We start from the raw sequence: 24,046 nt of genomic DNA on the forward strand, positions 1-24,046 counted from the left end.
CCACGTAACACAACATAAACACTTAAATGCAATTAGCTAGGCAGAGGATGCTGAAGAGCTCAACTTGTTTGTAGAGGCATATAAAAATGGAGAACAGAGAGCACAAGGACTTTCACTTGAGGAAATGCATGCTTTTCAGCTACCTGGCTCACTTCAGCATTTATATGCAAATATAGTTTTGGCAGACAGACACACTTGTAAGCTGTGTTGAGCCCTCCTTCAAGACCTCGGGTAGGTATCCTTTTTTCACTTATTTGAAAGCAGTCACCGGGTTTTAGAACGGTAGAAGCTTATCAAAATGCTCTGGTTCTGGTATCGTTACTGAGAAGGAATCAGCTTACAAGCTAAACTTGCCATAAGACTGTGAACCACTGTGCATTCATCCTGTTGTCCTGCAGAAACTTGGCTACCAAATAACACCTACTGCCTCTTTTTAAAAATTCTTACTGAGAAGTTCATCTTCTTTATTAGTTTTCAGCAATCCCTGACAGCAGGAGAACCAGAGCACCACAACTTTAACGCCGCCTAGGCAATATTGAAGCCCAAGCCTCTTTATGGTTATTTAGGCATCTAACTGTGCTGTCTGACGAGACTCTCAGAAGTTCCCATAGGACACAGGCAATTAAGTGCTTCCTGAAAATCCACACGAGCAACTCCTGGTATCTTCAGAAGTTTAAATACCTCCTAAAATATCACCCAGGCTCCTATTTCCAAAAGCGCCTCAGGCACCCAGGCAGCACTTAATGTGCGGTTAAACTGGCAGCACCACCGAAACGCGGCCATGCCCCAGGGGCTGCTCATCCCACCCCAGCACTGGCACCTCATCCATGGGCAGGGGTCAGGGAAAGGAGCCAGCCAAAAAATACAGAGCCAGAACCCCGTGAGACCATGGGAGTGACGGGGCTTTGGTGGCTGTGCCCCATGGTGCACACAGACCACAGACCCTAGTGTGGCTCGCTGGTCTTTCTCTCCAAATTTTGGGACAAAAAAATTGGGCAAATAGCAGGTGAGACCTGGCAGTACTGACTCGGGCAGTGAGTGCATTTCACTTTTGATTTATCTGCTGAATGTGTGTTGGCACTGCCTGCCGCACCACAGGGATCAGGCGGGTGCTGTGGGCTTGGGACGTCGTGGTGCAGGCACCCCTGTGTGCATACACACACGTTTAGCAAGCGACTTATTTCTTCCCTCGCCCCCCTCCGGATTACCAAATCCACAGTTGCGTGGCTTTCTTTCTTTCCTGTAGGCAGGACGACGGGCTCGGGAGGTTTCACGTTCCCAGCCGTGCTCGGCGGGAGATGCGCTAAGTCAGCACAATGCTCCCGTCCCAAGCACACGTGTTTAGATAACGCGCTCGTTGAGTCACCACTGTGTCTGCGGCCAAGTTTGGGAAATCGGGCAGGGATTTGGGGCTCAGCAGCACCGTACGTCCAAATACAACGGGCAGACTGGGCCCCCGTGGCCTCCAACCACGTCCTCCCTGCTGGAGGACAACGAAGGGACAGGAATGAGGGAGACGCCTGGGGCAAAAGGCTCAGCAGGGAGCTGCCAGCGCGCACCGAACTTGGGAGATGCCGTCAGCCTCAGACCAGGAGAAGTTCTGGAGGAGAAGCTAAGCAGAGCGTTAAGTCCCCATGCTTCCGATAAAGCACTTGGCATCTAGATATCTTCACTGTGCGAGCATGTTCTAGAAGGGACTTTCAACACGGAGGGCAATGACAACGAAATTAAACAGAAATTCTTTCGGGTCAGGTGAAGTTCTCAGTGCTCCAACAGGCAGAAACTTTGTCATGTCTCAGTCCTGCCCAGAAGAATCCTCCCTTAATTGCTGCTGCAATCAGAGGAACAAAAGAAAAGTGCTTTTTGGTGTTTGTTTTAAGCAAAGCCTTTGTGCACACCTAGCAGCCCTTTGTTTCTGCGTGGGGCAGCCCTCCCTCAGGAGGCATGGGCTGGAGGTGCTCCCACAGCACAGCCAGCTTTGGTTGACTCCAAGGGACATCGCTGTCTTCATTCAGCACCATCTCGGGTCCCTTTACAGCTTACCAGTGCGTTTACCTTTGTCCAAAGCATGTCCCCAGCCAAGCAGTTACATGCCTCAGCTGGCAGAGTTGTGACACGCCGCTGCTGCGCCAGTGCTCCAGCACCTGCAAGCAGGGAGCGGAGCACGGGCTGAGCTGAAAGTGACTCACCCACAGCCCCGAGCAAGGCTGCGGTTGACCAGGGACATGACTCAAGGTCTTCTGAGCAAGAGGTGAAGCCACACTGGGAGTTTTCGGCTCTAAGCTCCCCAGAAATACTTTACTTCTGCACAGGGGTAGCACCCTAGAGGGGGCTGAGCGCTGGCGCCTGCTGTGTTTCCAAGGTCCCCGTGGCAGACGCCTTGAAAGCAGCCACAGATGCCTGGGGTGGGCTGAAAGGCCAGCACACAGTGCTCCCCACCCATGGGGCAGAGGTGGCACAGGCTTGTGCCAAAGCCCAGCTGAGCTGGCTCCAACCCGGCTGCCTCCACGGGGCCTTCCAGTGCCACCTGCAAAGGGCAAGGGAAAGCCAGGCAATGCTTCCAGATCTCCACAAAGAGGAGTCCTGTTAGGACACGAAACTCCCCGGTCAGAACAGAAAAACACACAAGTTTACTGCCTCTAGTGTTTATTAGGGTATGGCACATGCCAAAGGAGAAAGGCTTAAGCAAACAAGCGCCAACATTCCCACGATTGCAACAAAAAGGGAAAGCCCGAACAAAACCGAACATTTTACAGCTGCTTCTGAAGGACACTGGTGAAATGCTGGCACCTTGGTTAGGAAAACAAAACTGCAGCAGGCGAGGACGTCTCTTTGGCTGGGACCAGCTGGGAAATTCTTGGTCTAGGATCACCACTGCTGTAGCTTTTCGGGGGGGGGGGGGCTTTCAAATGGCAGCTCCTGGCCCCACAGTCAGCAGCCCGGCAGCATCCCAAGGCGAGGACCGGGGACGTGAGACCGCCTCGAGCCCTCTGCTGAGCTTGTCAGCAGCCCCAGCTGGTGCACATCGCTGAGCATCACTGCCCCACGCAGTTTCCAAAGGAGGACGGGGTCTGGTTCAAACGGGGGGGTGGCCCCCACACAGCAGCGGATGGGTGGCGGTGGTCGTGGTGGGGTTTGCTGCCTTTCTCCTTTGGGTGCTGGGGAGGGGGGATAGCTTGCTCTCCTAGACCCGCCGGCACCCAGACATGGAGCTGCTGTTCTTCAGGATGCTGCCAGACCCCACCACGACAGAGTTGGACCCTGCCCCTCCGGAGCAGAACCCTGCTCCTCCAGAGCCAAATCCTCCCCCGGCGCCAAATCCGCCCCCTCCTAAGCTGTAGCAGAAGCCAGCGCCGCCTGTGTTACAGCTGCCTCTCCCACTTCCAGCGCCGAACCCCATTCCTCCTCCTCCTCCTCCTCCTCCAAGGTAGACTCCGCTGCTGCCACCGTATCCACCTCCTACGGAGCTGCTGCCGCCCACCACAGCTGCAGAGACAAGCGGGAGGCATGGGGTTACCTCCGGTGGGGCCGAAAGTGCTGGAGCACCCCCCACGGCCCCCCGTGCTCCATCGGAGCAGGGAGCGGTACTTACAGATGCTCACGGAGCTCTGGCACTCTCCAGACATCCTGCAAGGAAAAGGGATGGATATCAGCGCCATGCGGCTTGGTTCTTCGGGGTCCGTAGGAGTGTGGTGCGCTGCAGCACCGCTCGTATTTTAGCAGAGGGGACGCAGAGTGCTGCGTCCTCCCCATGGGCCCGGCAGGATGCCGTCGAGCTCTGTTGGACCTGTGCCCACCTGCACTCCTCGCCCTCCAGCAGCTTCCTGTAGGTCGCGATCTCGATGTCCAGGGCCAGCTTGACGTTCATCAGCTCTTGGTACTCACGCATCTGCTGGGCCAGGTCTGCCTTGGCTTTCTTCAGGGCCGCCTCCAGCTCGGTCAGCTTGGCTTTGGCGTCCTTGATGGCCAGCTCCCCGCGCTGCTCAGCGTCCGCGATGGAGCTCTGCACGGTTTCGCACTGCGGGGCAGAGCCAAGGATGCGAGGAGTGGGGCAGGAGGTGCACAGCACCCGCGGTCCCTGGGCACGCCACACTCTGTGCCTGCACCTCCTGGGCTCAGCTGCTCCAAACACAGCAGCCTCTGAGCAGAGCATGGGGTGTAGGGGAGCTCCGAAGGGGCTTACCAGGATCCGTTACCAGTTACCCAGTTACCAGTTGCTAGTTACTAGTTACCCATTTCCCCAAAATGCAAGCCTTACCTGCTTCTTCACGCTCTCGATCTCTGCCCGTATCCTCTGGATCATGCGGTTGAGCTCGGAGATCTCAGCCTTTGTGTCTTTCAGGCTGTCTCCGTGCTTTCCTGCTGTGACCTGCAGCTCCTCGTACTGGTACAGAAGCCAGAGGAGCACGTGAGGCGCAGCACGGTTGGGCTCCCTGCACCGCCCCGCAGCAGCCCCTTCCCTGGGCCAATTCCACAGCCCCCCAGCATAGCCCCATTCCCCCCAGTCCCACCAGCTCCTCCAGCCCCAGCCCCACACGGACCCCGCACCTTGCTCTGGTACCAGGTCTCGGCCTCCACCCGGCTCCTGTTGGCGATCTCCTCGTACTGTGCCTTGACCTCCGCGATGATGCTGTCCAGGTCCAGGCTGCGGTTGTTGTCCATGGACAGCACCACGGAGGTGTCGGACACAGTCTTCTGCATCTGGGACAGCTCCTGCAACCCGCACCGGCACCGGGCTCAGCCCCGCCACAACCTCCTTTGGGTGCTGAGGCCCCTCTCCGCCCCGCCGTGCCCCTGGGACCCCTTACCGCTTCATAGAGGCTCCTCATGAAGTTCACCTCATCTGCCAGGGAGTCCAGCTTCGCCTGAAGCTCCACCTTGGTCATGTAGGCAGCATCCACATCCTGTGGCAGAAAGGGGGGTGGAAGCTTTCTGCCCCAGGCAGCCGAGCCCCAGCCCCTGGCTGTACACACATCTCGGGGCCCCACTCTGCCCTAACGCAGACACCGACCCGCACAGGTGGGCTGAGACAGCCTCCAAGCACACGGGGCATTGCATTAAATTTAAACATAACCAAGCGCTCAGAAAACGCCGACAAAGGCAGTAATTGGGTTATTGTGCTGCAGGTTTGGCCAGCAGCAGCAGCTCCCAGCTTCCTCATCCTCTGCCCCTAAGGTTCTCCAGGCTTCAGCTCCCTTTTCTTAACGAGGCACAAGCTCGATTAAAATCTGCCCTTGTCTTTGCAAGTGCTCTGTCCTCCTGCCGTAAGCAGCCCAGCACTTTACCTTCTTCAGGAGCACAAAGTCGTTCTCTGCAGTTGTCCTTTTGTTGATTTCCTCCTCGTACCTGTTGATTACAACGAGGGAGATCAAATCTCTCTGCTTGCTTTGGCTCTGCCTCTGCCGCTGGCAGCCAGAGGCCGCTGGCCTCAGAACAACGCACAGCAAAAATCATCCTGAGGGAAAGGCAGCAGCAGCGCGGCCTCCCTGTGAGCCACCACGGGCACCCCAGCACCTCCTGCCCCATGGTCCCTGCAGCACCTCCGGGACCCTGCAGCACCTCTGGGACCCCCCAGCCTCCAGCCAGGGCCGAATCTGGCCCCTTGCTCAGCGGGCAATTGCTGCAGAGCACAGAGAGCATCTCCAAAAGGCAGACGGTTTCTGGCCCTTGGCTTCAGCAGAGGAGGGATCTGGGTGCTCCTGGCGAGCCCCTGTCTTCCTTTCCCCCCAAGGTTTTCGCAAGTCTTTCAGCACAGACATTTCTCCAGGCTTCGTTCTTGCTTTTCCAACTGGAGAAATTAATCCCGTAAATAATACTGGGAAAATAATCCTTCCCTCCACATCGTATTTCCAAAGGAAGATCTAACTAAGGAGTCCATGAGGAAATCCATGAGGAAATCACGCTGCAATTTAGCAACTGGTCTAATTGGTTCATTAAATCATAATGTCACGGATTCTTAAGTGGGGAAGACAAACAGCAGAAGATCCTGCCTCGGTGACAGCCGCAGCTCAGACAATACGCACCAAGACACACCTTGAAAAATTGGGCCCTGCTGTCAAAACTCACAGCTGGTGGCAACTTCCTCATAGCATTTTGCATTATTTAATCACCGAAACAAGTGGAACACAGTTCATTCCTGCGGTTACTTGAATTTTCTGTCTGTTCAAAGGTAGTTTTCATTTTGTTTTTTTTTTTGCCATTATGCAAAAAAATAAAAAAAATTAAAAAAATAATAATAAAATAAAACAAAATAAAAGAGGAATGGCAAAAGTCTGTAGTTTTGACCAGCTCCGCACAGAGCCTTGTGCAGCTGGTGAAAAATAATCAGACCTGTAAGAAACCAGCCCCAGCTCGGACACAGCCACAAGCGAATCCAGGACGTGAACCCGTTCAGCCCAAGCTTTGCCAAACAGAAAACCCAGGAGGTGCCACCGCGCCCGCGCTGCCAGCAACGTACTTGGTCTTGAACTCCTCCACCATGTCCTGGAAGCTCTTCAGCTCCAGCTCCAGCTGGTGCTTCTCGCTCGAGAGCCCATCCAGCTGCTGGCGCAGCCCGCTGATGTAGGCTTCGAAGTAGGGGTCAAGGCTCCGGCCGCCTGTGCTCGGGCTCTGCTCCTGCAGGAGCTTCCACTTGGTCTCCAGGACCTTGTTCTGCTGCTCCAGGAACCGCACCTAACCGAGCGCCGGGGGGGGCAGAAGAAGGTCAGGCCATATTCAAAAGCATCTTTCTATCCATTTTTTGTCCCCGTCACCTGCATTTAATGAGTTCTCTCCTCCTCAGAGTGCTCCCAGCCTGCCCAGGGTCCCACAGGCAATGGGAGAACCCATCCCAGCAGCTCTGGGCTGAGCGGGCACTGGCAGGTGGCCTCCCCTCTCCCATCTCACAGAGAAACCCAACATCCTCTGCCCCTTGCAGAGGTCGATTCTCCAGCCCACTGGGCTCTCTGGCAGCCGTGTGGTCACCCCGTGGCCATCGCAAGGGGCATGGGGATGTGCCCCAACCACCCCCGGTCCTGGCCCGGCGCCGCGCTCACCTTGTCGATGAAGGAGGCGAACTTGTTGTTGAGGGTCTTCAGCTCCTCCCGCTCCTGTGTTCGCACCTTCTGGATCTCGGGGTCGATTTCCAGGTTGAGCGGGGCCAGCAGGCTCTGGTTGATGGTCACCTCCCTGATGCCGCCCGGAGGGCAGGCGGGGAAGCCTTGCCCCCCAATCCCGCCATCAAACCCTCCGCCAAAGCCACCAAAACCACCACCGAGGCCTCCGCTGAAGCCGACCCCGGCCCCACCGCCGAAGCCGACCCCAGCCCCACCGCCAAAGCCGCCACCGAATCCTGCCCCGGCACCGAGACCGTAGCCAAAGCCTCCTTGGCCTCCAGCCCCAAAGCCTCTGCAGGCCCCAGCTCCACCGAATCCTCCCAGGGAGGTGCTTTTGCTCCCTCCCAGGCTATAGAGGCTCCTGCTGCTGAAGCCGCCGGCATTGCCACCAGAGCCCCGGCATCCTCCTCGGGCCACCGAGCTGAAGGAGACTTTGTTCCTCCCTCCTCCCAGGCAAGCAGAGCTGGAGCTGAAGCCCTTGTTGAGGCCACACGACTGGCGAGACATAGCGGCGGGTCGAGAGCGAGGGTGCTGAGAGAGGAGAGCTGCGTCCGGAGGGCTGCGAAGCACGGGAAGGTCTGTCCTGCCAGCACCGTGCCTCGATTCCCCTTTTTATGTGCTGAGGGAGTTGGCCGGGTGTCAGGGGAGTGGAGAAGTTGGGTTTTACTCTATTAATTGTTTTAGGTGTGCTTGGAACCATGCCTTCCCCTCTCCTCTCTGCCATCACCGTGACCTGCCTCAAAACACTCCCTAGATAGCTAAGAAAATAAAACAAAGCTATTGTTGGTGTTGGAAACGCATCCCCGAATCAAATTCCCTTAGCTAAAGCTGTCAACTCATCATGGGCCTTTCTATAGCTCTCATGGCAGTGACAAAGCAGTACAAATTACTTGACATGTTACACCCTCAAGGGGGACCCTTGCTTTAGCTAAATCATTCATTCTGAGCTTCATGGCAGGTGCTAGGTTCACTGAATTCCAACAAAAACCTGGTTTCTCAATCACAGCCCCAGATGCACTCCGGTTCAACTTTCTGCTCGGGGAGCTTTGTCTTGGTTTGTCCAAAACTGTTTCACAACGAGGGAGGGAGCCCAGGGAGCGTTAGTCCTTGGCAGGGTTACCAAACAAGCCCAGTGTCAGGACAGAAGACTTTTTAGGAGGTTTTAAGGCATGTCAGATCACCCCAAGCATGGTGAATTGAGCCCGGTGGGACATGAGGGGTCCGCAGAGCAGCTCTGGGTTCCCACACTGCGCCCCCTTCACCGCCCCTCATTAGGGTCGTGGTGCTAACGAGCTGTGTCTGCAGCAGCAGGTCCCAACCCCACCACGGGGCTGGTGCTGAGGCTGGAGGTGGGCTGGGGACCACCAGGGTGCCCCCGGGTTCTGCACCCTGGGTTCCAGGCTCCCCTCATTCCCCTTCCACCTCCCTGGAGGGCAGGAAGCCAGGGGGCAAGCTCTCATTGTTTTGAAAAAGACTGCTTAATTGCTTAACCACTTTTAATTTATATTTTAATTAGCAGAGGTGTCTGGAGGTGCCATCAAACTGAGGATCGCCACTTATCCTGCTATTAAAAAAAAAAAGACTTCCCCCCAAACCACAAGCTGCAAGTGCAGCCCTGACAACAACAGGCAGCTTAGCAGCATGCTCTGTAATTAGCTCTTTTATTGGAAACGTTCGTGGGAGAGGTTCGGGGAGCCAGCTCCAGCTCCAAGCCTGTTCCCTCCTTGCTTTTTCCCTGCAAAAGTGCAAATTTGGGCCCATGAGCGGACCTGGGGCATCCCTGCGGATGGGCAGTTGGTCCAGGGGGGGCTTTTCCTCCTGAAACTCATCCAGCATTCGCTGCGCTGCGGCACCCTCAGCCCAAGGGGATTTGTGCAGCGGGGAGAAGCCGACGAGCTCCTGCTCCCTCGGCCACCACCCGCACACAGCCTCAGCCTGAGACCCCCCGCTCCCTCCTGGAAGCCTCCTCCCACCCCAGGGCTCTGGGATCCCCCGTTTCCCAAAAGGGCTGCTGCGGGGGCACCCCGAGATTGCTCTGTGCAGGGCGGTGGCAGCTGCATCGCCTCCGCCTTGCGCAACCGGCGGAGGAGCCGCGCCAACCTGCCGGAGCCCCGCGGGCGCAGAGCCGGAGCTCCCAGGGTGGCTCCGATGGGCACCGCACACACCGCTGGCTCCTGCCCGGCCGGACACTTGCCCAAGAAGCACCCTGCTATGCCCACCAGGTCCTAGCCCTCTGCTGGGGTGGGAAAACCCATCTGAGACCCGGGGAGAGCTTCTCCATCCATCCTGCACCAGGGCGTGGGTGCCCAGGGAGCCCTGGAGAGAAGCCAGCCCCCCCGTGGGACTGTGGGTGCAGGGCAGAGGTCTGGCTCCTGCAGTGCCACCCCACAAACGGGACCACTGCGGGCAGCAAAGCACACAGCAGAGGTCAGATATCCCCAAACCCAGCAGCTCAGGCCTCTTTCCTGCACCAAAAACCCAGAAAAAGTCCCCAGACATGGCTTAAAACCAGGCAGCTCCATTGCTATGGACCTGGACCCCCAAGGAGCCACCCCAGGAACCCCACTGCTCCCCAGCTGTGCCCTCGCACATCCACCTGCCGAGGGACTTCTCCTGCTGGGCACGGGACAGCCCCCAGGGCACCCACACATGCGTACAGCTTTGCTAGGCCAGGCTTAGAGGCCGCGGAGGGGAAACGGGCTCTTCCCATGGGACGATATAAATAGCCGGCTCCTTTCCATCCCAGCGGTGCAATCTGATCCCTGGAGGCTTCTCTCTGGTTAATGAGCTCCTGGGGAGCGCGGCCACAGAGCTTCGGCACCGCTTACGGCAGGGCCCCGGCACCCTGGGGTGGCACCGTGGGGCTGGGACCCGCGGGTTCGGTGCCACCACGGTTGTGGCATGGGGACACGGGGAGGTGCCGCCTCTCCGGTCCGTGGGGGAGCAGGAGGTGGCTGTGGTGGGATCCCATAAACCAGGATTTAGGGGCATGGCTTAGTGGTGGGGATCGAGAGGTCAGGTTGGTGGTTGGACTCGATGACCCTGAAGGTCTTTTCCAACCCAGATGATCCCACAGAATCACAGAACACCTGAGTTGGAAGGGACCCACCAGGACCATCGCATCCAACTGCTTGGACCCCAAAGGACCACCCAAAAAAAACCAACAGAGCAGGTGTCTGACAGCGCTGTCCAAACAATTCCTGAACTCCGGCAGCCTCCCATGGTTCTGTGATTTACCCCAACGGGCACTGCCAGCACTCGACACCTCCAGGAGCACCCACAGGGCTGTACAAGGAGCCACCCAGCCCCACGCGAGCTCCTTGCAGCCCCACAAAAGCCTCGGGTGGGTAGGGGACAGAGGTGGCGTGGGGCTCCCCACTTCAGCCACTCGCTTTCCCCACTGCCCCGGGGCTGCTCAGCCCACACCGCCCGGTCTGGGATGCAAAGCAGGAGGCAGAGGGGAAGGAGTGAGGCTCGGGAGGCAGAGGGGAAGGAATGAGGCGCAGCGGGCAGGGGAGCGCCCGGGGCTGCTCCGCGCTTCGAAGGCGCAGCCGCAGCTCCGCCACCGGCGCTGGGGAGAGGGGGGGGCAGCGCAGGCCCTGCCCGCTGGGGGTGCCCCGAGCGTGGGCTGCCCCCCCGTCCGCAGCATCCCTCGGCACCCTCTGTGGGGGAAAGGCCGGGGAGCCCAAAACGGCCCGCTTTCGCCCCGAAGAGGCGGCAGGGAGAGCAAAGCCCGCTCCGTCAGGCGGCGAGGACTCAGCCGCTCAGCTCGCAATTAGTAAGCGGGCAAATTGCAGGGCTGGGGCCTGGGCTGGGGAGCACAAAGCAGAAATAACAAGGTGGGTCCCGGGCGAGATCAAAGGCGCCTGTTGCAGAAGCCGGCGGCACACCTAGCGCTGTCACCGCGGCCGTTGCGCACGGCCGAGGGCCCTGGGCTTCGGGAGGCTCCGGCTGCAACAGCCCCGCTCCGACCGCGCTCACGGGCAACACCGCCCCTGGGAACCCGCGGCCCAACGCAGGAGCCCTCGACGAGGGCGAGAATTCCTGCCAGCAGGGCGATGCCGCTGACCGCTCGTGCCTGCTGCAGTGCCGCGGGCACCTCCACGGCCGGCGGGGGCACGGAGCTCCCCCAGCCCCCCGGCCCCCGCCCGCCTCAGTGGCCTCGTGGGGACAATTTGGGGAATTCAGCCCCAGAGAGACGGGGAAAAACCCCTCCGCTCGTCTGTCCCTCAGAAATGGTGCAAAACCTGAGCCCCGGCTGCCAGGCAGTGAGAATTGGGTGCCAAGCTCAGAGCTGCACGGCCCCAGAGCACTCAGAACCCCCCCCCCCAAGGCACCGCTGCCCCCTCTCCGAGCACCCCAAAAGGAACAGGAGCACTCAGGGCTGCCCACAGGGGCACCCAAATTTGGGCCAATTTGGAGCTGCGAGGGGCTGTGCTGAAAAGGGGGTGGGGGGCACAAAGGGGGTGCACATTTACACGGCTTTGCTTCGAGGACTGAGGGCACGGAGCGTTTCCCCACCCCACAGCGCTGTTTGGGGCCAGGACACTGGTTTTCAGTGAAAAGGGATGAGGGAAGAGGGGGTTGGAGCCTCCAAGCTCCAGGGAAATGGCAAAGCTGCTCCAGGCACCAGCAGGGTGCAGGGGGCTTTCCCCTCCAGCTGGCAGAAATGGCACATTTTGGGGAGAAACCAGGCAAAATGGACCGGGAAGCAAAACGAGAGGTGGCCGGGAGGGGACAGAGAGCAGGTACCGGGGGACGGGGCCGTCCCCAGCCCCCCGGTTCAGAGCCTCCAGGGACGGAGGCAGGAGCCCACGGGACGTCCCTGTGTCCGTCTGTCCGTCTGTCCCGTGCTGGCCTGGGGAGCCCCACGAACGCAGGGCACCCTCTGAGCCCCCCCCAGGCCCTGGGGCTGGATCCGTCCGTAGGGATTTGGGGAGAGGAGAAACACCCCAAGGGCCGGGAAGGGTGCGAGGGGTGTGCGTGTGAAAACGCCAAGCGAGGAGCTTTGGGCGGGTCCTGCCCCGCCGCTAATTACAGCCGAAAGCTCATCAGCAAGCCCCAGCTTGCTGCTGGCCCCGTGCCCCCCCCGCCACGCCTGGCCGAGCCCCCCGCCACCGGCGTCGCCCCGTGCCCAGCTCCCAGCCGGGGTTCAGCGGGGTCAGGGCAGGGGGAGAAGGGTTTTGGGGTCCCCCCAGCCAGGGCGGGACGCGGTGCTGCAGGGGGGGATCCCCAAGACCCCCCGCCTTGGCACACCCCCGGGTCCTGGGGGGGTCTCTCCCCTCCCCGCGTGCTGCTCGCTTCCAGTGAAGGGACCCCGAAGCCACCCCGAGGTTTTGGGGTGAAGGAGCCCGGCCCGGCCCAGATTGGGGTCACCGGCTGGTGGCTGCAGGCACCCGGTGCTGGCAGTGAGGGAAATTTTGGGGAGCACCCAAACGCTGTCCCCCTGCTCCCCCCACCAGGCAGGAGGGGACCCCCCACACCCAGCACCCCCAGAGCCTCCCGGAGGCCTCCAGCTCCTCACTCCCGATGCCGGGACACCCCAAAAGGCTCTGCCCCCCCCACCCCAAAGCACGTGGGCGCGCACGGGGCCCCGGCACGTCCAACCCCGCTGAGTCACGGGCACCTCCCGAGGCGGCCCCCCCCGGGACACGGCCCTGCGGGGGGGGCACGGGGATGAACCCAGCAGGGGGGCCGGAGCGTGGCCCCAAACCTTGGTGCCCCCAACCCTCGGTGTCCCCAGACTTTGGTGACCCCAAACCTCAGTGTCCCCAGGTCCTGGTGGCCCCAAGCCTCAGTGACCCCAAACCGCGGTGTCCCCAGCGTGGGGCCGTGGCAGCGCCCCCCTGCGGCTGGGCTCACCCCTGGGGTCTGCACGTTGATGTGGGGGGGTAACAGGCTGGGTGTAAGCCCCCCCCCCAGCACCTCTGGGTGCTGCCTCATCCCCTCCAAAGCGGCAAGCACTGCGATGGCACAGGGTGGGGGTGAGCACCCCAAAATCCCACCCTGATCCCCAAAATGCCCAAATCCCAAAACGCCCCCCCAAAATGCCAAAACGCTGCCTTGCCCCCAAAGTCCCACCCCAGCCCCAAAAAAGCCAACCCCCCCCCATCCTCCCCTGCCCCCAGCCCACCCCCCGTGCCTCAGTTTCCCCCGTGCCACCTTCCCCAGAGCCCCGGGCACCCCCAGCCCCGTACGCCCCCGTCCCCAGCCGGCACCGGGGGGGGACCCCTGGGGGCTCAGCACCCCCCGGCCACCTCCAGACCCCAAATGTTTTTTTTTTTGGGGGGGAGTATCTGGAGAAAAAACCCAAAGGCTCAGGTCGGGGGAGGGGGGGGAGGTTCCTGGGGTGCAGGGGGAGGTGGGGGTGGTCCCAAGGGTGCTGCTCCCCGGGGGGGGCCGGCTCCACCCCGCGGCTGGGCCCGCGCCGTCCCCGCTCCTCTGCTGCCTCCCAGCGCCTGCAGCCCCAAAATTCACCCGGGGGGGCAGGAAGGGGAAAGGGGGGGCTGGAGCTGCTGGGGGGGGGCTAGGGAGGGAGAACCATGGGGGTGGGGGGTCCTGTTGTTGCAGACACCCCCAGTCCCCCCCCCCCACAGGGTCAGGGTCTCCCCCAGGCCCCCCCAGGCAGCCCGCGGGGGCCCCCCCGGAGCTGGGAGGTGTCGGGGAGGCTCTGGGGGGGCCTCTGGTGGCCACCCAGGGCCCCCCCCCCGCCCCCAAATGCAGCCCCTTTTCCCCCCATTAATTCATTAATTGGTTAATTAACGAACAAGCAGGGGTTGGGTAACGAGAGGGGAGGAGGGGGTCGGTGGGGGTAATTAACTGCAATTAATTAGCGGCAATTAGCGGCAATTAGCGGCGAGCGGGGTGCGGAGCGACGTTCGCGGTGCTGACGCCAGGTGTCGCCCCCGGGCCGGGAATGGGGGCCGCCCCCCCCCCCGAGCACCCCAGTTCCCACCGCCCCCCAATAACCCCCCCAGGGACGCTTTGGGGGCATCCCGCGGGAGGCCCCCGGGGGCACCGCCCCCCCCAACCCCTTTAAGCCCCCCCCCAGCACCATCAGGATCGATCCCAGCGCTGTAACCGTGAACCTGGGGGCAAGGATCCCCATCCTGCCGCCCCCCCGCCCGGTCCCCAGATGGGGGAGCTGGTTCCTGGGGGACGCCTCGGTTTTGGGGGGAAATCGGCCGGAATTGGGCCGGTTCGGGTTGCAAGGCTGCAGCCGGACCCCTACCCCATTACGCACAGCCCTAATGGGCACAGTAATTAATGGGGGCACGGTAATAAACGGGGACTTTAATTAAACGGCGGGGGTCTGGGGGGGAGCCCAGGACCCCTGGGTGAAGCCTGGGACCCCCCCGGGACGGATCCTGACACCCCAAACTCCAGCACCCTCGGGTGGCTCCGGGCACCCCAGACGGATGCTGGCAGCCCTGCCTGGGGGTGACAGCCCTCAAGGCCCCCTTCCCCTCCCCCTTGATGTCCCCCCCCCCTTTGACAGCCCCCCAGAACCCCTTTGCCCACCCCTTTTGGCACCGCCTCCCCCCCCACACCACGCAGACACACTGTGGGTTCCAAAGGCTTTATTATTGCAGGAGCCCCGACCCCCCCAGGCCTGTACTGGGGGGGGAGAGAGAAGGAGGGGAGGGGGGTCACAGTGTGGGGGGGGGGGACTCCACAGCCCCCCCCCCCGCGGCTCAGACACAGAGGGGGGCAGGGGACGGACAGCAGGACGCAGGACAGACGGCGGGGCCCTGGCTCAGGACGGGACAAGAGGAGGGTTCCAGGGGGGGTCCCATCGGGGTGGGGGGGTCCCATCCGGCCGCAAGCAGCTCCGGGGGGGCCCGGGGGGGGGCTCAGTTGGCCAGCAGGTCGGAGGACTCGGACACCAGCTTGCCGTCGCGGGTCTCGATCTTCTTGATGACGATGGCGCGCGACTTGGCCACGGGGGAGCCCTCCAGGGCCGGGGGGGGCACGGCGTAGCCGCTGGAGAAGGAGCTCCCGAAGCCCCCCCCGAGGCTCCCCCCGAAGCCCCCGCCGTAGCCAGCTGCAACGAGAAGCGGGGGGGGGGGCAAAGAGGAGGGTGCTGAGCCGTTTGGGGTGGTGGGGAGGGGGGGCGCAGCCCAGGACCCCCCCTTACCCGCGTAGCTCGCCGTCCTGGTGTGGATGCTCAGGTTCTGCACGCCCGCCTCCAGCCTGGGGGAAACGGGGGGAACAGCTCAGCACCAATGGGGGGGGGGGGAAAGGATGGGGTCCCCCCCAAAAAAAAAGGGTGTCGCCCCCCCACCTGCTCTCCTCGCCCTCCAGCAGCTTCCTGTAGGTCGCGATCTCGATGTCCAGGGCCAGCTTGACGTTCATCAGCTCCTGGTACTCGCGCAGGGTCCGGGCCAGGTCTGCCTTGGCTTTCTGCAGCGCCGCCTCCAGTTCGCCCAGTTTGCCCCGCGCGTCCTTCAGCGCCAGCTCCCCGCGCTCCTCCGCCTCCGCGATGGCTGCCTCCAGGCTGGCCCGCTGCGGCACACAGGGGGGGGGTCCCTCGCACCAGGGTTTGGGGGGGCTCTCGCACCTCACACCCCGGCATCCCTCCCCCTTGTGCCACGCAGCCTCCCCCTTCGCACCCCAGCATCTCCAGTGCCCCCCCCTTGCACCCCAGCCTCTCCCCTTGCACCCCCCAGTGTCCCCCCTTGCACCCCAGCAACCTCCCCCCCTTACACATCAGCATCTCCCCTTGCACCCCCGTACCCCACCTTTCAGCTCTGTGCCCCCCCTTGCCCCCCAGCACCCCTCCCTTGTCCCCCAGCACCCCACCTCGCCCCCCAGCTTCCCCCCCTTGCCCCCCAGGATTCCCCTTTGCACCCCCATTCCCCTCCCTTGCCCCCCAGCATCTCCATGGGCCAGGCTCCCCCATGGGGCCACGGGGGGGCCCTGGGGCGCAGAGGGTGGAGGAGGAAGAGGAGGATGAGGTGGTGGAGGAGGAGGAGGAGGAGGAGGAGGAGGAGGAGGGCGGGGGCGGCCCCACCCAGCCCCACCTGGTTCTTGAGCGCCTCGATCTCGGCCTGGGTGCGCTGGACGAGCCGGCTCAGCTCGCTGATCTCCCCGCGGGTGCTGCGCAGGTCGGCCCCGTGCTTGCCCGCCGTCGTCTTCAGCTCCTTGTACTGCGGGGGGGGGGGGGGGGGGGGGGCACGAAATTGGGGGAGCGTGGAATTAGGGGATTGTGGAATTAGGGGATTGCAAAATTAGGGGATCATAAAGTTGTGGGATTGTGAAATAGGGGATCATGGAATTAGGGGATTATGGAATTAGGGGATCGCCAAAGCACACAACCACAGACTCGTGGGGCCACCAAATTTCAGAACCCTGTCACTGCAAGACCCCATCACCACACCCCATAACCGCAGCACCCCAGAACTGTGGGACCCCACAACCACAGGACCCCACAACCATGGGACCCTGAACTTGCATTCCCACAAAATCTCAGCCCCACCAAACCCCGGAGCCGTGGGGCCACGACACCACAGGCACTCAGCACCCAGGGGGGGAAGGACCTCGGGGTCCCCCCACTCCCAGCCCCGCTCGGGGTCCCCCTGCGCTCCCCCCAGCCGCCCTTCAGCAGTGCCAGGGGGGACGATGGCCAGGACGAGACCACCGAAGGGAACAGCCCTGGGGGGGCTCTGGGACAGAGGGGATGGGGATGGGGGCTCTGGGGAGGGCATCCCGCGGCCCCACAAGCTCCTCCAGCTTGGGAAATCGGGGAGCAAGGAGCTGGGGTGAGCCCGGGTGTGCCGGGGGCGATGCTCGGGGCTGGGGCTGCTGCAGCCGGGCCGGTCGGGGCGGCCGTCACAGGGCCCGGCGCGCCCACGCCGCAGACACTGGGAGCACTGGGAGCACTGGGAGCAGCCGCCTGGCCCCCGGGCGGGGAGGGTTGGGCGAGGGCAGGAAGAGCAGGACCCAGACGGCGAGACGGGGCGTCGCGGGGTGTGGGGTGTGCTGGGGGATGGAGCACCCCGACGTGTAGGGTGTGCTGGAGGGTGCGGTGTCCTGGGGGAAGGAGCATGAAAAGGGACGGAGCACCCCGGGGTCTGGGGTGTCCTGGGGCATGGAGCACCCCTGAGGATGGGATTTCCTGGGGGACGGAGCATGGAAAGGGACGGAGCACCCCAGTGTATAGGGTGTCCTGGGGGATGGAGCATCCTGGGGGACACCCCACGGGACAGAGCGACCCTGGGGACGGAGCACCCCAGGGTGGGGGCGTCCCGGGGCCTGGAGCAGCTGATGTCTCGGGGTGCCCCCCCACCTTGATCTGGTACATGCTCTCGGCCTCGGCGCGGCTGCGGTTGGCGATGTCCTCGTACTGCGCCTTCACCTCGGCGATGATTCCGTCCAGGTCCAGGCTGCGGCTGTTGTCCATGGACAGCACCACCGACGTGTCCGACACCTGCGACTGCAGCTCCCGCAGCTCCTGCGGGACGTGGCGGGGAAGGGCTGAGCAAGGGTCCCCTCGCTGCGCCCCCCCCCCAAAAAAAAAGCCCGGCGGCCCCCCCGTGCCCCCACCTCGTCGTAGAGCTGCCGGAGGAAGTTGATCTCGTCCGTCAGGCTCTCCAGGCGCGACTCCAGCTCCACCTTGTTCATGTAGGCTTCATCCACGTCCTGGGGGCACAGCAGGAGCCCGTCAGCCCCCCCCCGGCACCGCCTGCCCCCCCCCCGGTTCCCCCAGTCCCCCCGGCCTCGCCTTTTTCAGCAGCACGAACTCGTTTTCCTTCTCGGTGCGGTGGTTGATCTCCTCTTCGTACCTGCAGGCACGGGGACAGGGGGATGTAGGGCAAACGGGGGACACGGGGCAGGGGGATATAGGGGATGTAGGGGACCTGGGGACCCAGGGGGGCAGGGACTTGGGGATTTAGGGGACATGGGGACGCAGGGACGCAGGGAGGTGGAAGGGATGGGGACATGGGGCCGTGTACAAGGGGACACAGGGACGTGGGGACCCAGAGGTGCAGGGATGTGGGATATCAGAAGAATGGGGGGCACGGGGACGGGGGGACATGGACAGAAACAAGGGAGGGGACGGGGGGGACCCAGAGATGCAGGGACCTGGGGACATGGGGGCACGGGGACCCCCCCAGCAGCACACCCATCCACAAGCAGCGAGGCAAAGCCGCCTCCGCCACAGCCACCCCCCAAACCCCGGGACCACCCCGGGGGGGGCCCGTGGAGCCCCCCCAGCCCCTCACTTGTTCTTGAACTCCTCGACCAGCCCCTGCATGCTGCCCAGCTCGGCCTCCAGCCGCAGCCGCTCCTGGCCCAGGCTGTCGAGCTGGCGCCGCAGGGTGCCCACGTACGCCTCGAAGAGCGCGCTCAGGTTGCTGCGGGGGGGCTTCTGGTTCTGCAGCAGCCCCCACTTGGTCTCCAGCATCTTGTTCTGCTGCTCCAGGAACCGGACCTGGGGGGGGGGGGACACGGGGCGGTGGCACCGCGGCCTCGGCACGGGGGCAGCGGATCGGGGGGCGTGGGGATGGGGGGCTCAGCGCGGTGCGGTGAGGCTTGGGGGGGGTCAGTGGGAGTGTGGGGGCTGGGGTGCAGCTTTGGGGCCTGGGGTGCGGGTGTGGGTGCTGGGTGCAAGTCTGGGGTGCTGGGTGCAACCGTGGGGTGCTGGGTGTGGACGTGGAATGCAGGCGTGGGGTGCTGGGTGCGGGTTTGGGGTGCTGGGTGCAACCACAGGGTGCTGGGTGCGGGTTGGGGGTGCTGCCTCGGGGTCTTGGGTGCAAATGGGGGGTCTCAGGGGCACGTTTGGGGTGCAAATCTGTAGTCCTGGGGTGCAGGTTTGGGGTGGGGGTGCACACTTGGGGTGCGGGGTGCAGAGTGGGGCTGGCCCCATGGACCCCCTGCTGCCCCTCCCCCCCATCTCCACCTTGGGGTGAGGCCCCACAGAGCAATCAGACTGGGGGGAGGGGGGGAAAAGGGAGGATGCTGGGGGGGGACAACAAAGGGACAATGCCTCCCCCCCCCAGCTCCCACTCTGTGCCACCCAGCGAGGGGACAGGAGGGGACAGGAGTGTCCCCATGGCACATCCCTGGGGGGGGGCAGCAAGTCCCTGGGGGGCCCAAGATGTGCCCAAAGGGGTCAGGAGGTCCCCAAGGGGGTTGGGGTGTCCCCAAGGGGGTCTCGGTGCCCCTAAAGGGGGCTTAGTGTCCCCAAAGGGGCCAGGAAGTGTCCGACGGGGTCGGGAGGTCCCAAAGGGGCCAAGGAGGTCCCCAAGGGGGTCTGCACGTCCCCAAAGGGGTCAGGATGTGCCCAAAGGGTCCAGGAGGTCCTGGAGGGGTTCCCAGTGTCCCCAGGGGGGGGCAGGAGGTCCCCAGGGGGTCCCAGCACCCCCAAAGCTCTCAGGATGCACCCGGGAGGTCCCCGAGGGGCTCGGGATGTCCCCAGGGGGTCCCGGCCACCTCTGGCCCTGCCACCAGGGGAGGTTTGGGGCGAACAAAAGTGGGACGGGGCCGTGCCCCCCCCAAAGCCCCTTGGGGCCAGCACAGTGGGGCGGGGGGCACCCAGGGGCGGGGGGCACCCAGGGGCGGGGGGCACCCGGCCTCACCTTGTCGATGAAGGAGGCGAACTTGTTGTTGAGGGTCTTGATCTGCTCCTTCTCCTCCTTGCGCACCCGCTGGATGCTGGGGTCGATCTCCAGGTTGAGGGGCGTCAGCAGGCTCTGGTTGACGCTGACGGCCGTGATGCCCCCCCCGGACCCGCAGGAGGCGGCCGGGCCCCGGTAGAGCCCCCCGGCGCCGTACCGGCCCCCCCCCAAGCCCCCGAAGGCCGAGGCCGCGCTCATCCTGGCGGCGGGGCCGGCGGTGTAGGAGCGGGAGCTGAAGGAGCGCACGGAGCTGCTGCGGGCGGGCGGCCTGGGCACCGGCACCGACATGGGGGCGGCGAGAGGGGACAGGAGGGGGCGAGAGGCTCGGGGGGGGGTCGCGAGGAGGTGGCGAGGCTGCGAGGAGGTGGCACGAAGCTTGCAATGAAGTTGCAAGGGGGTTGCAAGAAGCTTGCAAGGAGGTCACGACGGGGTGGCAGGGAGATTTCGGGGAGGTTTTGGGGAGGTTGCAAGGAGCACCCGAGGGGGCTGCAGGGAGGGCGCGCGGAGGTCCCGGGAGGCCGGAGGGAGGCTGCGGGCAGGTTGCGAGGCTGCAGGGGCGCGAGGAGGCCGCAGGAGGCTGCAGGGGCCGGGCCGGGCGGGCGAGGCCGGGTTTATATCCCGGAGCTGGGGGAGGAGAGCGGGAAGGAGGCCGGGGCCCAGGCAGCACCTGCGCCGCTTAACCCCTTCGCAGCGGGGGGGGGCCCTGGGATCCGCCGGGATCCTGCCCCCGCAGGGCGCTGGGGTGGGCGCTCGGCCCCGAATCCCAGGGCTGGGTTTTGGGCAGGGGGCAGGGGTCGCAGGCTGTCCCCCCCCGGAGCTCAGCATCGCTCCGGGAACCCGCCCGCAGTGTCCGGACCCCGAGCCCGGGACCCAGGACCCCTGCCCCCAGGTGGCCCCAAGCGGTGTCCCCAGCCCCGCGTCCCCACCTGGTGTCCCCAGGCCGTGTCCCCAACCCCTGACCCCAACCCCGCGGCCCCAACGCCCCTCTCCAAGCCGTGTCCCCATCTGGTGTCCCCAAACGGTGTCCCCAGCCCCATGTCCCCAACCCCTTGGTCCCAGCCCCCAGCCCCAGCCCCCTGTCTCCAACACCACGTCCCCAGCCCCTGACCCCCACCCCTCCCCACAAGCCCCCCCACGGGCGTTTACTGCGGGTGAGGGGCGCTGCTGGAGCCCGGTCCCGTGGGGTCAGGATGCGGCCACCTCCTGCCCCGGCTCGGTGCTGGGGGGGGACAGGACGGGGCTGGCCCCGGGCACGGATCCCACAGGGGCCCTGGGAGGGGGGCCGTGGGGCAGCGCCGGCGGGGACGGAGCCAGAGGGGAGAGGGGGCGGTCACCGGGGGGGAGGTCACGGGGGTCCCATCCCATCCCCATCCCCATCCCAATCTCAATCTCAATCCCAGTCCCAATCCCAATCCCAATCCCATCCCATCCCATCCCATCCCATCCCATCCCCCCCCATCCGTCCACCCACCCTCCCGCCCCCCGTCCCAGGACAGAGCCAGGCACCGTCTCTTCAGACTCCTCTGTATTGGGCTAAAACAGCGAGGTTTTGGTTGCAGGGGGCTGCAGCAGGACCCCCCTGGAGTAGGGCCGGCTCCAACACGGGACCAGGACCAGGACCAGGAGCAGGACCAGGGCGACCTCACCCCTGTGCCCCCCCCATCCTGGTGCCCACACGGCCCCCCCCATCCCTGTCCCCCCCATCCTCCCCAAACCCCACACCTGAAGCACCCCCAGGGTTCTTCCCCCCCCCGCTTTGGTCCCCCCCGGGGGATCCCGTGGCCGGGTGGGGGCTGGGAAGCTCCCCCCCCCAGGAGGAGCCCCCCCTCCCCGCAGCCTCTCTTATCGGGATGGAATTTGCAGCCCAGGCAAATGCCTCGCGCCCGCCGCGACAGCGCCAACGGGGGGGGGAGCGGGGCCCTGGGTGGGGCCAGGTCCTGGGGGGGGGGGCAAGAGACCCCCCTGCAGCCCCCCCAACCCTGCTCCAGGTCCCTGCAGCCCAGGCGGGGACTTCCCAGGGCCAGCCCCTGCCTGCGGGTGGGGAAACTGAGGCACGAAGGCGGGGGGGGGGGGAACACACCCATGGGGGGGGCAAAGCAGCATCTCTGCCCCATAGGGAAACCCCAGCCCCATGGGGGGGGGGCTCCGTGCCAGCACCTATATAAAACCTGTGCCCCCCAGATGCTCCCAGACCCCCCTGGACCCCTCGGAGCTGCCCCCCGGGTGTCGCCCCCCCCCCGCACCCCTTCCGGCTCGGGCCCCCCCCCTCGGTGGCTCCCCACAGAGCTCGCGGGGGGGGCCCAGCCCCGTTTTGGGTGGGGGCCAAGGCTCCGTTGTTTGCCCTGGGCTCGGTGTCACCGCGCCACCGCCCGCTGCCACCCAGCCCGGACACCCCCCCGCGGGTCCCCCCCCCGGGCAGAGCACCCATGGGTGCCCCCCGATCGACCCCCCCCGGGATGACGGCCAGGGGGACCTGGGGTGTCCCCAGGGGAGCAGGGACTGTGGGGGGGGGACAGGTGCCACCCCCTCCCGGCTATCCCTGTGAGCGATGCTGGGGGGGGGCCGGGAGCCCCCCAGCTCCAGGCCCTGTTTGCAACCCAAAACCTGGAGGAGGAGGAGGAGGAGGAGGAGGAGGAGGAGGAGGAGGAGGAGGAGGAGGCTGGGCCCTGCGGTGCCTTCACCGCTCAGGAATGCGGCCGGACCTCGCGGCTTAACCCTCGGGGAGCCGGGCTGGGGGTCCCAGCTGGGCTGCCCCCCCCCATGGCCCCCCCCCCCATATCCCCATGTCCTATGTCCCCCCTTTCCGTGTGCCCCCCTCCCCTGTCCCCCCGCCTCATGTCCCATGGGACAGGGTGGGATCTGTGGGGACCCCGGGGTGGGGTCCATGGGGATTTTGGGGGGGGGCCATGGGGATTTTGGAGGGGGGGCCATGGGGGACCCCAGGGCTGGGCACCATTGGGGGGCCCCCAGCACCCACCCTGCGGGATGGCAGCACTGCAGGTGCCTCGGAGGTGGAGGCGGGGGGGGGGCTTGCAGGGAAACTGCCCCCCCGCCCCCCCCCCCCCACATGCAAAGAGCTGTGTCTGTGCAAAGCGCCCCCCCCCCCCCAAAGGTGCCGGTGCAGGGGCATTTGCTTATGCAAAGGTGCACGGGCCTGCAAGGCGCAGCCATGCAAAGGTGCGCTGCGGGGGGGGGGCATTCTGCCAAGGGGCGTGCTTGTGCAAGGGTGTGCGCTTGTGCAAAGGCGTGTGCTTGTGCAAGGGTGAGTGCTGGTACAAAGCTGTGCACTTGTGCAAAGTTGTGCGCTTTTGCAGAGCTGTGCGCTTGCACCAAGGTGCGTGCTCCTGCCAAGTGCACGCTCGTGCAACGGTGCCTGCTTGTGCAAAGCGCGCGTTCCTGCAGACGTGTGCCCACGCACGAGTGCAGCTTCTTACAGCGGGGGCTTTGTGCAGCAGGGAGTGCTCCTGCACGGAGTGCGGCTGTGAGGAAGGGCGTGCTCACAAGCAGTGTGTACTCGTGCAAGGTGCAAGGTGCGTGTGCCTACAGGCGTGTGCCCGTGCAAAAGTGCACGTTTGTGCAGCAGGGAGCGTTTCTGCAGCAGCGGGTGCTCACGCAGGGCTGCGTGCTTGTGCAAAGGCGCGTGCTCAAGCACAGCCGTGCATCTGCAAAGCCTGCACTTGTGCACATTCGTGTAAAGGAGCGTGCTCACCTCCTGGAGCAGGGGGTGGCAGAATCCCACCACAGCCCCCCCCCCCCACGCCCCGAAGCCCCCGGGGACGTGCCCAGCTCCTCACCCCACGGTCATGGGGGGGGGTCGGGACCCCCCTTTGTGGCCAGAGCGCAGGGTGCCGATGCCCTGGCAGATAAGGGCTGGAATGCGGCGCCCGCCTGGGTGCAGCCCCAAATCAGCTCGGAGGGAGATAAGGGCCCGGCCAGGCCCTGGGGGAGGGGGCAGGGGGAGCGGGGGGCAGGGCGGGGGTCCCACAGGGCCGGGGGGGCTCCGGGTGGAGAGGGGGTGGGCGGGGGGCATCCCCAGGGTGTCCCTGGGGTGTCTTTGGTTCTCCCCAGGGTGTCCCCAGGCTGTTCTCGGGGTGTCCCTGGGGTCCTTTGGGGTGTCCCCAGGGTGTCCCCAGTGTCCCCAGTGTCTCCAGAGTGTCCCCAGGGTGTTCCCGGTGTCCCCAAGTTGTACCTGGGGTGTCCCTGGGGGTGTCTGCTGGGTGTTCCGGGGGTCTCCCTCGGGGGTGTCCCCAAGATTTCCCTGGGGTTTGTGCAGGGTGTCCCTGGGGTGTCCCTGGGGTCTCCGTGGGGTCTCCCTGGGGTCTCCCTGGGGTG

General features: G+C 64.4%; 2 protein-coding genes across 2 annotated transcripts; both read right to left on the reverse strand.

Moving 5' to 3' along the window:
* Nucleotides 1–3,184: 3,184 nt before the first annotated feature.
* Nucleotides 3,185–7,601, reverse strand: LOC309891390 (keratin, type II cytoskeletal 4-like; the record flags this gene model as incomplete). Its single annotated transcript, XM_082785761.1, has 9 exons — nucleotides 3,185–3,486; nucleotides 3,593–3,627; nucleotides 3,798–4,018; nucleotides 4,259–4,384; nucleotides 4,549–4,713; nucleotides 4,809–4,904; nucleotides 5,286–5,346; nucleotides 6,458–6,672; nucleotides 7,035–7,601. 9 exons carry the CDS (start codon nucleotides 7,599–7,601, stop codon nucleotides 3,185–3,187), a joined length of 1,788 nt encoding a protein of 595 aa, XP_082641887.1.
* A 7,145-nt stretch (nucleotides 7,602–14,746) lies between these two features.
* KRT8 (keratin 8) lies at nucleotides 14,747–20,323 on the reverse strand. The gene is made up of 9 exons (XM_082785724.1): nucleotides 19,676–20,323; nucleotides 18,320–18,528; nucleotides 17,818–17,878; nucleotides 17,640–17,735; nucleotides 17,383–17,547; nucleotides 16,118–16,243; nucleotides 15,379–15,599; nucleotides 15,232–15,287; nucleotides 14,747–15,138 (listed from the first exon to the last, which is right to left on the reverse strand). The coding sequence occupies exons 1-9, from the start codon at nucleotides 20,000–20,002 to the stop codon at nucleotides 14,948–14,950; spliced, it is 1,452 nt and encodes a 483-aa protein (XP_082641850.1). The 5' UTR covers nucleotides 20,003–20,323; the 3' UTR covers nucleotides 14,747–14,947.
* Between the last annotated feature and the right edge of the window lie 3,723 nt (nucleotides 20,324–24,046).

This window comes from Aythya marila (genome assembly GCF_965140915.1).
Source record: "Aythya marila genome assembly, contig: HAP1_HAP1_SCAFFOLD_193, whole genome shotgun sequence".
In the NCBI taxonomy this organism is placed as follows: domain Eukaryota; kingdom Metazoa; phylum Chordata; class Aves; order Anseriformes; family Anatidae; genus Aythya; species Aythya marila.